Source organism: Callorhinus ursinus, unplaced genomic scaffold (genome assembly GCF_003265705.2).
Source record: "Callorhinus ursinus isolate GAN/ISIS: 27379988/994484 unplaced genomic scaffold, GSC_fseal_2.0 scaffold40, whole genome shotgun sequence".
Taxonomy (NCBI): Eukaryota; Metazoa; Chordata; class Mammalia; order Carnivora; family Otariidae; genus Callorhinus; species Callorhinus ursinus.
In genome coordinates, this window is record NW_027397102.1 from 3,587,705 (window position 1) to 3,601,218 (window position 13,514).

Here is a 13,514-nt window from a genome sequence, read left to right on the forward strand (position 1 = left end):
CCACATCACCTGTGATCCATTTCTTCTCCAAACCACATCTCTACACTTCCTACCTTCTTCAGTGTGGCACCCCCCTGCTTTAGTTGTGGAATTAGTTCTGTCAGTCTTCAGGTTGATTTCTGGGGTATTTAGAATGATTGGATAGTTATTGAGTCGTGTTTGAGGGATGAGATGAGCCTAGGGTCCTCCTACTATGCCACCATCTTAACTCCTTCCCTTAATACAGCTATTAAATCAAATTAGTTATACCATTACTTTTTTAATTATTCATATGATTCAACAAAAGAAGACTAGAAGGCCATCAACAAATTGCTATTTATAATTATTTTTTATTTTAATTTATTTTATTTTTAAAGATTTTTATTTGTTTATCTGAGACAGAGAGAGAGCACAGGCAGGAGCGGGAGGGGCAGAGGGAGAGGGAGAAGCAGACTTTCCACTGAGCAGGGAGCCTGATGCGGGGCTCGATCCCAGGATCTTGAGATCATGATCTGAGCTAAAGGCAGACACTTAACCAGCTGAGCCACCCAGGTGCCCCTAATTATAATTATTTTATATGATAGTTCTACAAGTGATTCTTATGTTTTTGTATTGGTGGATTTAAATTTTTCATATAAACACACATTCCTTTTGTAACAATAAAACACGATGCTATCATTTAAAAAATCATAAAATATAAAAATAAAAAGGCATAGAATAATTTTTTTGTGACTTATTGTATCTGTATTATTATTTTGGATCCTTTTTGCTTCCAGCCTTCACTCAAGTCGGCTGACACTCCTAATTTATCTCCAGACTGTGCCCAATAAACATTCTTGTTTTCAAAGTTTGAAGTTATTTAGAAGTTTGCATTTTACCCACTTACCTAAGTACGTGTATTTTATAACCATAAGTGGTTATGTAATCCTTAGCCTTTGTGAGTGTTTTTCACAGTAAAATACCTCAATGTGACTTAGCCAACTTTTAACAAACTCACTCGTAGAGTGTGATCAAACAAACTAAAGTATCTAAGCAACTTTGTAAAACAGAACTGAGCAAAGGTTTATCCTTTTTTTAAAGATTTTATTTATTTGACAGAGAGATAGCGAGAGCAGGAACACAAGCAGGGGGAGTGGGAGAGGGAGAAGCAGACTTCCCGCTGAGCAGGGAGCCCGATGTGGGGCTCGATCCCAGGACCCTGGGATCATGACCTGAGCCGAAGGCAGATACTTAATGACTGAGCCACCCAGGTGCCCCTATCCTTCTTGTTAAAAAAAAAGGCATTGTGTTTTTTCCAGGCATATTGTTTTGGTCAAATGACTTGATCAAATATAAAATTATATTGCCTAGATTATTGTATACTCACTTTGAACATATTGATAGTGAGCATTTTGGTAATTTTGTTCATTCGAGTTATGCATTGAAAACTTACTCTGTGCCAAACACTGAATGAGGCAGTGAGGATATGAAGATAAAGCCACAGTTCTTTCCCTGAACTTCACAGTGTAATGAAGAAAAACAGACAAGAATACTAACAAAACACAATGTGGTAAGTGCTGTAATGGATAATGTAATGAGTTCTTTGGCATGTCATGATGTTAAGATTTCCCTCACTGCCTTATAATAGCTTTTGGTTGGAAGAGTACATGATTGGAGGTAGAATGTAGACAAACAGACAGAGCAACAAAAATGGGATAGGGCAGGTAAAGAACATTAATGAGAATAGTTGTTCCCAGATTGATGAGTAAGTAAATACGAACTCAGAAATCCTCCCTTACCAGAACAGGTCCACAGAATGTTATAGACAAGGAACTATTGGCCTAATGAGTAGATACTGTTTTGGGAGTCAGGCCACCCAGGGTTGATTTTAGCTGCTGTCCGCCAAACAGTGATGCAGCCACCAAACACAATAAGTGGGTACACACTAAACATTGAGAAGATTGACAGAGAAGCCAGAGAGGGAGAGAGAGTTAGTGAGCAGTCCAGAGAGACGAGTGTAATAGGGTTCCAGTGGTAAAATAAATCAATGTTGATTTCAGACTCTCAAAAATAAATATATTACACTTATCTCATCAGCCAGCAGCACTTACAAGTGGTGTGCTAAAACTTTCTATCTCTTCATTTTTCCAGGACAGTAGGAGGGTCATCTCTGGTCCTTTCATAGGATTGCTAGCTTAGAGGATAAATAATATGTGGAAAAACTGGTGCCCAGATTACCTTCTTGGGCCTACAGTCATGATTATTAAGGAAACAGGAATTTATTTTCTGTAACGTCTAGCTATTTAATAGTTTTTACCTGTTTTTTTTAAAGATTTTATTTATTTATTTGAGAGAGAGAGCACATGAGAGAGGGGAGGGTCAGAGGGAGAAGCGGACTCCCTGCCAAGCAGGGAACCCGATGAGGGACTCGATCCTGGGACTTCAGGATCATGACCTGAGCTGAAGGCAGTCGCTTAACCAACTGAGCCACCCAGGCGCCCTTTTTACCCGTTTTTTGCACATAGTATTCACTAGAGTGTCGCTTCTCTCAGTATTTGAGAGTAGAATCATATAATTGTAACTTTCATAGAATTTTAGATATCACAACAATGGAAGAATCCTTTCTATTGCATTCCTGACAGATGTAGCTCTCAAACTTGTAATGATGAGAAGTTAAATTCAAGAATCCTTGGAGCAGCCAACTCCATTTTTGGACCTTTACTTGTTAGGAAAACTTTTCTATTGTGAACTGAAACTGGCTCCTGTTACCTTTACGTTGCTGATTCTAGTTCCACTCCAGGCAGCTAGAATCATTGCTTTCATTCTGCAATAGACAACCTTGCTTGTTTATTTTTCTTCTTGCCAAAGGATAGTTTTAGACCAGGTACTACTGTTGACCACACAAAGATCAGTTTACCAATCTGTACAATAGGAATAATCATAAGGATGGAGTAAAGATGAATGAGATAGTATCTAATGATCCCTAAAAGAAATTATGAGTCCGTTAGAAGAAAGGAGCTTCACCAAAGCAATTTAATATCATGTATGATTATTCAACATTTAGGTTGAATCTTGGCATTGAAGAATATTACTGACAAAGCAAGCATCCAACGAGATTACACAAACTTCTTATTCTTTTTCCTGCAATTGCTTCTCATCACTCAACTGTTAGAATCATATTCTTTTACTCAGAATTCCTCTGGTTTTGCTCTCGAGGGCATAATTCAACTTGCTTATAATACAGTTAGACTCCATTGTCACTTCAAAGTAGATGACTGTAACATCAAATGAAGTCAAGATTTGCCAGAAACTGTTAACTCACCTCTAGGTAATAATATATTTTTTAACTTTTGTAAGTGTGATGAAGACTTTTGCAGATAAGCTCATAAAAACTACATTTTGATTCAAATTAAAACACCTGATTGCCTCCTCTATGTGTGGAAATTGTATTGGTTAGATTGTCCTCAGCTTCAAGTAACATAAACTCTGACTCAAATTGTCTTTTTTTTTGACCCGTCATTATCTTTTTAATTTTCATGACAGCTTTCCCTTTTTTAAAATACTAAATATTTAATATGTAAATACTAAAAACAGACTCCTGCACAAGCAGTAGGCCAAATAAGAAATCAAATGGCAAATCAAAATACATCTCAAAACAAAAGAAAAAGAAAACATAATGTTCCAAAACCTATGGGGTGCAGCAAAAGTAGATGCTAGAGTGAAATTTATGATATAAATGCTAGTATTAAGAAAAAAACAATTTGGGGCACCTGGGTGGCTCAGTCGGTTAAGCGGCTGCCTTTGGCTCAGGTCATGATCCTGGGGTCCTGGGATCAAGCCCCGCATCAGGCTCCCTGCTCAGCAGAGAGCCTGCTTCTCCCTCTCTGCCTGCCTCTCTGCTTACTTGTGCTCTCTATCTCTCTGTCAAAATAAAAATAAAATCTTTAAAAAAAAAAAGAAAGAAAAAAACAATTTAACATTACACCACAAGGAACTAGAAAAAGAAGAAAGGTAACTGAAATTTAGTAGAGGAAGGAAATAACAAGGAAAAATCAGAAATAAAAAAATAGAGACCAGAGTAAACAATAACATAACATTGAAAGTAAGGACCAGTTTTTCCAAAAAATAAACAAATTTGGCAATGCTTTAGCTACATTAACTGAGGAAAAAAGAAAGAAGGCTCAAAAACCAAAATGAGAAATGGAAGAGAAAACATTACAACAGATATCACAGAAATACATAGTGAGATAAGAGATTACTATAAACATTTATATACTAACAAATCAGATAACTTAGAAAAAAACCAGGTAATTCCTAAAAATGCACAAATTACCAAGATTGAATCATGAATCTTGAATCTAAGAAGTGGGAAATCATCTTCTACCAATAACAAGAATGAAAGTTGACTTAGGACTGAAAAATCTCCTAGCACAAAAAAACCCAAGACTACCTGGTTTCACTGGAGAATTCTGTCAAACATTTCAAAAAATAATTACAATCTTTATCAAAATCTTATAAATAGTAGAATAGAGGGAACACACTCAAAATCATTCTGTGAGGCCAATATTACTCTGACACCAAAGCAGGATAAAAACAACACAAGTACAAAAAAGTCTAGTTTGTCAGACATAACCTTTGCTACTCCCGCTTTCTTTTGACATCCATTTGCGTGATGTTTCTAAATCTAAAGGTGTCTTTACATCTAAAATGAGTCTCTTGTAGGCAGCATATAGATGGGCCTTGTTTTTTTAACCCATTCTGACACCCTCTGTCTTTTGATTGGAGTGTTTAGTCCATATACATTCAAAGTAATTATTAATAGGTATGTATATTGCCATTTTATTACTTGTCTTTCTGGAGATTTTCTCTGATCCTTTCTGTCTTTTATAGTTCGCTGATTTTCTTTGGTGATATAGTTGGATTTCTTTCTCTGGATTTATTTGCATAGTTATTTGTGGTTTTTGATATATGGTTACCATTAGGTTTGTATATAACCTTTTGTGCATATAGCACTCTCTATTAAGTTGATGGTCATTTAAGTTTGAACCCATTCTTTACTCCTCCTTACGTTTTAGGTATATGTTGTTATATTTTATATCCTTTTATTTTGTGAGTTCCTTGACTGATTTTTTTATAGAAATATTCATTTTCACTACCTTTGTGTTTTCTACCTTTATACTGTTAGTTTTGTTCTCTCCTTTCCACTCAAAGAATCACCTTTAATATTTCCTGCAGGGCTGTATTAGTAGTCATGAACTTCTTACGTTTTTGTTTGTCTGAGAAACTCTTTGTCTCTCTTTCTATTCTGAATGATAGCCTTGCTGGAAGAGTATTCTTGGCTACAGATTTTTCCCACTCAGCACTTTGACTATATCATGCCACTCTCTTCTGATTTGGAAATTTTCTGCTGAGAAATCCCTTGCTAGCCTTATGGGTTTTCTTTTGTAACTCACTGTCTTCTTTTATCTTCCTCTTTTAAATTTTTTTCTTTATCACTATATTTTGCTAATTCATTACAGTATGTCTTGGTGTGCATCTGCTTTTGTTGATTGTGATGGGAGTTCTTTGTACCTCCTGGATCTGGATATGTTACCCTCCCCAGATGAGGGAAGTTTTCAGCTATCGTTTCTTCGAATAAATTTTCTGTGCCCCTTTCTCTTTTTTCTTCTGGGACTCCTATGTTTCATGGAGTCACTGAGTTCCCTGTCTATTTTCATGTTGTGTAATTGCTTTTTCTCTCTTGTTCAGCTTGATTACTTTCCATTACTCTGTCTCCTAGGTTACTAATTTCTTCCTCTGTTTCTTGCATCCTGCTGTTCATTCCATCAAGTGTGTTTCTCATCTTTTAAAAAAATTAATTTAAATTCAGTTAATTAATATAGAATATATTATTAGTTTCAGAGGTAGAGTTCAGTGATTCATCAGTCTTATGTAACACCCAGTGTTCATTACCTCACGTGCCCTCTTTAATGTTCATCATCCAGTTACCCCATCCTCCCACTCCCTCCCCTCCAGTAACCCTCAGTTTGTTTCCTATGATTAAGAGTCTCTTATGGTTTGTCTAGTGTGTGTTTTTCATCTTGTTTATTGAACCCTTTATCTCTGTCATGTTATTTCTTTTTTTTAAGATTTTATTTATTTTAGAGTGAGAGAGAGAGTGTGAGCCAGGCGGGGAGGGGAGAGGGAGAGGGAGAGGGAGAAGCAGACTCCCCACTGAGCAGGGAGCCCGATATGGGGCTCGATCCCAGGAGCCCGGGATCACGACCTGAGCTGAAGGCAGCTGCCAACCGACTGAGCCACCTAGGCACCCCTTCCTTGTTATTTCTTATCTCTGTGTTAAGGGTCTCACTCATGTCTTTCACTCCTTTCTCAAGTCCAGTGAGTGTCCTTAAGATCATTACTTTAAATTCTCTATTGGGTATGTTACTTATATCTCCTACATTTAGATCACTGGCCATGGCCTTGTCTTCTTCTTTCATTTGGGATAAATTTCTCTGTCTTCTCATTTTGTTTAAGTTTTTGTGCCTTTTTCCTCTGTGTTAGGAAAGTCAGCTGTATCTCCTGTTCTTGGAGGGTAATAGCCTTATGAAAAGAGGTCCTGTAGTGCCCTGCTGTGTAGTGTCCCTTGTCCCCCAGGGCCTGGCACTTTTGGGAGTGTCTCCAATGGGTGCTGTGTTTGCTGTGCTGTTTTGTCTTGGCTGCTTTATCCTTCAGGCCAATCATCTGCAGAGTCTCTCTTTGCCTCTTGTGGGCAGTGTTTGGTCCCTGGCCTGAATGTGGCACGTTTAAACTAGGTATACTCTGGTCTATTTGTGAAATGAGATGTCAGCTGGCTCTGCAAAACTCCTATGTTGGGAGATGTGGCATGAGCAGAGGTTTGACTCGTCTTCTGGGGGATGGGGCCTCCTGTGTCGGGACAGAGGCAAGCATGACTGGGAGGGGGGATTCCATGGGAGTGTGGGGTGGGGGCAGGGCTCTGTGTAAGCAAGTTAGGTAGCAAGTATCAGTGCTGTGCTGGTTTCCACAGATGGCCCTATGCTTATGCTGAGGGGCAGGTATAGGAAAATGATGCCTGACAGTCCCTTTTTTGCTGGAGGGTCTCTCTGTGAACACTCTCTTGGATGGGCTCTGAGATGAGTGAATAACCTCCCCACTGTGTGCCCTAGGCACTCTTCAGATCACTGTTTACACACTGGTATCCACAGGTTGTTTGCCTGCCTTTTTTTCCAGAGCAGTATACTGCCCTCTGGGTTCTATCCCAGCCAAGCCCACTGACCTTTAACACTCTAGGCTTCAAGTCCTGCTGGTTGCACCAAACCACAGAATTTGGCCCCTCTCACTATCCAAGCCAACTGCTATGGGGATTCATTTTCCCCACCAGCTCCCCTGTGTGCTAGTCTGTCTCTCACCAGAAGAAATCATTTTAATATACGATGTACAAATATGAGTCATTATATGTATGTTTAATCATTGTGATTACAGGGTAATCATCACTGAGTGTATTTTAAAGAGTTTAGAATAGTATAAAATGGCTCCCCACTTTCCAGCTTCTACTCACAAAATGCCAATAAGTTACTATTTTCCCACTATCAAAGTAATTATCATGGTACAAGCTAAACAGCTGAATACGTTACTTTGAAAAAATTAAAATACAGACAGATATGATGTATAGACAAATAAAATACAGGTAGATATGTTTTTATTATTTCATACGAATGTAAGTTGACATATAGAATTGATTTTTCCCCCTTCTGAATAAAATTCCCAAATGCTGTTATCCTCTCATAATTCTCAAAAATTTGCAAAAGGTTACTTAGAAAAATTAAGGCAGAGAATAGCTTTCATGAGAGGTTTTAGATAGTTTTACGTAATAGTGGAAGTGTTTTTGTTGCTAACATTCTCAAATTTAAAATAGACCTGTTTCCTTATAAAATCTCTTCTATTGTCACAATGAATTTCTTGAGTGTAAGGCAGTTCTTTTACTGTCAGATAAATGTTTATAAGGATTTCTACCAAATGAGATTTAAAGTAAGAATTGAGATGTATCTAGCAATTTCAGTATTTGATGTAATTTGTTTTAGAAATTCCTAAAAAGGTAAAATGCATAAAAATACATTAGTTGATTAGATAATGTTGAATTATAACAGCACACAGAATAGCAACTAGTGTAAATCCTATCACAAGGATTAGAACAAATGTATCATTACTCATTTCTATCCTGGGCTTTTCATCTTTCTCTTTACCAGTGCTGCTTCTCCCCTTTTGTCCACCACCTTTTCCAGGCCTTGGATGTTGCTTATGAGTTGAGAAGAGAACGCTGGGGCTATATGGTCCCCAGAGCTCTTGTATCCCAGCAGAATTCTGATATTGGCGTCCAGCACAGACCTTGAAGTGATAATGTGCATTTGTCACAAAGTTGGAAAAGGAGAATGAAGTGTCTGGTCCTTTATATATCTAAAGAAAAATGAGACAAAATGAAAATTTTATTGTCTTACCAAATAAAAAATATGGTATAGTTTTTGACAACAAGAAAACTATGAATTAACCCATTCACCTCATAAATACATTCAAAGCAAAACTAAAAGTTTATGCTTACAGTCTCTAATATCATGAGGACCCAGTACTATTAGGTAATTTTGTCCAGTGTAAGAAATAACAAAGACTTATAATTGTTAAACTTTAATTGCATTTGGTTTGGAGTGAGTTGTGCATGTGATCAGTGAAACCTAGAAATATCAAATCATTCAATAGTAATATGTTAATTGAATGAATAATCAAATTGTCCCAAAATAATATGTACATAAAGCATTAGGGAGAAGGTAGGACTTTTGGATAAGATTTCATCGCTTTAAACATTCTAAAAGGGTATCTTACTCCTCAACAAGAGCTCAATTCCCAGTAGAATATAAAATTATAAAATTTTAAAGACTAAATTTGCAAGAATTTACCAGGTCAGTTCCTTTTTGACTGATGAGTTGAAGATTGTAAACAATGGGATCTTCTTTTATTGGCTCCAAAGACTCCCATTTGATCTCACAAATACTGCTATTCACATGCTGTAATTTAGGTGCTAGAAAAAGAGAATTTCAGTTTAGAGGGTTTCATTTTTCCTAGATGATCTTGAATATGTTGAATTCTGATACAGTTTTCCATGATGATTAAAAGGCAGTCCATGTACACTTAATCTAAGAAATATATAGTTATATTTCTTAGTATAAAGCCTTTTGCAATACCATCAAGCATCTGAATAATTGTAATAAAAACTTCAAGAACTTAAAACTGTCAATAATGCGTGTTTGTTTGTTACTAAGACCTTATGAGTTTTATTACTATTGTTTAATCCCTACTGGTATAATCTTTTTCATTGTATTTATATGGTGCATCATATATTTGGAAGCATTTCACATACATTAACAATTTTTTAAAAGATTTTATTTATTTATTAGAGAGAGAAGGGAGGAGGGGCAGAGGGAGAGGGGAAGAATCCTAAGCAGACTCCGGACTAGGCATGGAGCCTGATGTGGGGCTCAGTCCCACGACTCTGAGATCATGACCTGAGCTGAAACCAAGAATCCGATGCTCAACTGACTGCACCACCCAAGTGCCCCACATACGTTAATAATTTTATTTTAGGATCACAGCAACTGTGTGAGGAAAGGAGGGCAGGGTCTTTATGTTATTAGTCTCTATACATTTCAGGAAAATGAATCTTAAATATATAAGAAGAGAACAAGGAATTATTGTGGTCTAAGTCATGTTTAATTCCAGTATGTTCCAGTTAGCTTTTCACTGAAAACAGACTACTTCATAATAGTGATTGGACTTGTGTGGAAAGATTGGAACAACTGAATTTCACAAATGAGAAGGAAAAAATGCTCAAAGCTTGAGCTTTCATGACTGTAAGTTGACCTTGTTATGTATTATAGGAAGCAGTCAATTTCACTGTTCAAATAGGGAGATTAAATTCAGTTTCAGAAATTACCAACTGTGTACTAATTACCAAATATGAAGTTACATATTTGTACTAAATATGTATGAATATGTACCATATATTAAGTATATTTTTTAGCTTTAATCAGTATAATTAAACCTATCAGCTGATATTTGTGTGTGTGTGTGTGTGTGTGTGTGTGTGTGTGTGTGTGTTTTAATCCATTTGAGAACATGTGAGATGAGCAAGGAATGGATATCATGACAAAGTAGAAGGAGAACTATGATGGGGATCAGGAGCCTACCATACCAATTATAGCTCTGCTGCTGGCTCACAGTGTTCTTTAGTTACGTTACTTACCATTCAGGGAATTCGCTTCTTTCTCTTAAAAAATGGGCTGTGGTGGTAGAGTGATTGGCTGAATTAGTTGATTTCAAAGATATTTTTTTAAATATTATGATTTTGGGGGGCAGAGTAGTAGGACCCTAGGCCTGTCATGTCCCACTAACACTACTGGATAACTATCAAATTACCCTAAATACCCCAGAAATCGACCTGAAGACTGATGGAACAAACTCCACAACTAAAGGGAGAGAAGAGGCCACATTGAAGAAGGTAGGAAGTGTGGAGACATGATTTAGGGGAGAAATGGATCCTGGCTACCATGGAGAGGAGGTTGCCTGGTTGTGGAGAAGGGTGAGAGAGAGAGGAGCACACAGGGCAATGCACAAGGAGAATGCTTCCCTATAACCACTGGGTTGGAAAACAAGAGGGGCTGAATTTCATGAGTTCTTGCAACCAGTGAGTCTTAAAGCCTGGAGTTTTAAAAGTTGGTGGCCTTGGCTGGGATAGAGCTCTGCTCTTGGAGAGAATGCAGGCAAACAACCCAGGGGTATACAGTGAGGAAACAGGAATCTGAAGAATGCCTGGGACTCATGGAGGGGAGATTTTTCACTCTTCTTGGAGTGCTTCTTAGAGGGGCAGTGTTTATGGAGATACCTCTCAGTGAACAAAGCAGCTGGCTGGTACCATTTCCCTCCCTGGCCTAAGCATAAACACAGAGCCACCTATACTGGCTGCCTAACTTGCTTGCACCAAGTCCCATGCCCCTATGCTCTTGCAGTTCTGCTCTTCTCAGTCAAGCTTGTTTCAGTCCCAGTGCAGCAGCCCCCTCCCCTAGAAGACCAGCACAAACCTCTGCCCACACCATGTCTTCCAACCTGAGAGTTCTGCAGGGCCTCAGTTCTAGTGGAAGTTAGTATCAGGTCTCATTTCACAAGAATATCAGAGCACATCTAGTTAACACCACATTCAAGCCAGAGCCCAAACACTGCCCAGACAAGGCAAGGAGAGCCTCTGCAGGTGACTGGCCCGAAGGATAGAGCAGACAAAACACAACAGTAGAGCACACAGCACACACCAGAGATGCTTCCTGAACTGCCAGGTCCTGGACACCATGTGACCTCTTCCTCATAAAGCCATTACTTTCAGGAGCAGGAAACATAAGTGGCTTTTCTAACACAGAGAAGAAGGAAGAGACTTAGACAAAATGCCACGATGGAGGAATTTATCCCAAGTGAAAGAACAAGATAAGGCCATGGCAGGAGATCTAAGGGAAACAGATATAAGTAACATGCCTGATAGAGAATTTAAAGAAACAATAAAAAATTTTTAAAAAGCAACAAGATACTTACTGGGCTTGGGAAAACAGTTGAAGACATCAGGGAGACCCTTACCACAGAGATAAAAGAGTTTAAAAAGAATAAATCAGATCAAGAATGCAATAAATGAGCTTGGAAAGAGGCTCAGTGCAATAAACAGCAGGCTACAAGAAGCACAGGAATGAATGAATGACCTAGAAGAGAAAGTAATGGAAAATAAACTGAACAAAAGAGAGAAGAATTATGGAGCAAGAGAATAGACTTAGGGAACTCACTGACTCCATCAAATGTAGTAACATATGTATGATAGGAGTCCCAGAAGAAGAGAGAGAGAAGGGGGCAGGAAATTTATTTGAGGAAATAATAGCTGAAAACATCCCTAAACTGGGGAGAGAAACAGACATCCAGATCCAGGAGGCACAGAGAACTCCCATCAAAAAAAAAAAAAAAAAAAAAAAAAGGCCAACACCAAGAGATACTGTATTGAAATTTGCAAAATATAGTGATAAAAAAATTAAAAGCAGGAAGACAAAAGAAGTCCTTAACTTATAAGGCAACACCCATAAGGCTAGGTGGAGATTTCTCAATAGAAACTTGGCAAGTGAGAATGGAGTGGTATGGTATATTCAAAGTACTGAATGGGAAAAATCTTCAGGCAAGAATACTCTATCCAGCAAGGCTGTCATTCAGAATAGAAGGAGAGATAGAGTTTCCCAGACAAAGAAAGGAGTTCATGACCACTAAACAGCCCTGCAAGAAATATTAAATATTTTCCACTCATTGACTGGAAAGACCAAAAGTGACAAAGATAGGAAAGGATCAAAGAAAATCCCCAGAAACAACAACAAAACAAGTAATAAAATGGCAATAAATACATATGTATCAATAATTGCTTTGAATGTGAATGGATTAAATGCTCCAATCAAAAGACATTGGGTGTCAGAATGGATAAAAAACACAAGACCCATTGATATGCTGCCTATAAGAGACTCATTTTATTTTTTCAAAAATTAAAAAGATTTTAGAGAGAGAGAGAGTGCATGAGCAGGGGGGAGGGGCAGAGGGAGAGGGAGAAGCAGGCTCCCTGCTGAACAGGGAACACAACGGGGCTTGATTCCAGGACCCCGGGATCATGACCTGAATTGAAGGCAGATGCTTAACTGACTGAGTCACCCAGGCATCCAAAGAGTCTCATTTTAGGCATAAGCACACCTGCAGTTTGAAAGCGAGGGGATGGAGAAACATATATCATGCAAATGTATGTCAGAGGAAAGCCAGAGTTGCAATAATTTTATTGGACAAACTAGACATTAAAACAAAGCCTGTAAGAAGTGATAAAGAAGGGCAGTATATCATAATAAAGGGGACAATCCAACAGAAGATCTAACAATTGAAAATATGCCCCAACATGGGATCACCCAAATATACAAACCAATAACAAACATAAAGGAACTAATTGATAATAATAAAATCATAGTAGGGGACTTTAACACTCCATGTACATCAATGGGCAGATTGTCTAAGCAGAAAATGAATAAGGAAACAATGGCTGTGAATGACACACTGGACCAGATGGTCTTAACAGATATATTCAGAACATTCCACCCTAAAGCAGCAGAATACACATTCAAGCACATATGGGACATTAGCCAAATAGATTAGATACTAGGTCACAAATCAGGCCTCAAGAAGCACAAAAAGATTGAGATCATACTATGCATTTCTTTCTGACCACAACGCTAAGAAACTTTAAGTCAACCACAAGAAAAAAATTTGGAAAGAGCCAAGATGCCCTTCAACAGATGAATGGATAAAGAAGATGTGGCCTAGATATACAATGGAATATTACTCAGCCATCAGAAAGGATGAATACCCAACTTTTACATCAACATGGATGGGACTGGAGGAGATTATGCTAAGTGAAATAAGTCAAGCAGAGAAAGTCAATTATCATATGGTTTCAC

General features: G+C 37.9%; 1 protein-coding gene and 1 long non-coding RNA gene across 2 annotated transcripts in view; one reads left to right on the top strand and one right to left on the bottom strand.

Moving 5' to 3' along the window:
* LOC141370613 (uncharacterized) overlaps nucleotides 1–13,514 on the top strand; it is a 204,168-nt gene that overhangs the window by 9,336 nt on the left and 181,318 nt on the right. The gene's annotated exons all lie outside the window — the stretch shown is intronic.
* The window catches only part of LOC112823481 (fibronectin type III domain containing protein 3C1-like), a 62,930-nt gene continuing 57,489 nt past the window's right edge, over nucleotides 8,074–13,514 (bottom strand). The window contains 2 exon segments of the mRNA XM_073880883.1: nucleotides 8,074–8,412; nucleotides 8,907–9,028. Of these exon segments, the coding sequence (XP_073736984.1) occupies nucleotides 8,074–8,412; nucleotides 8,907–9,028 (461 nt within the window).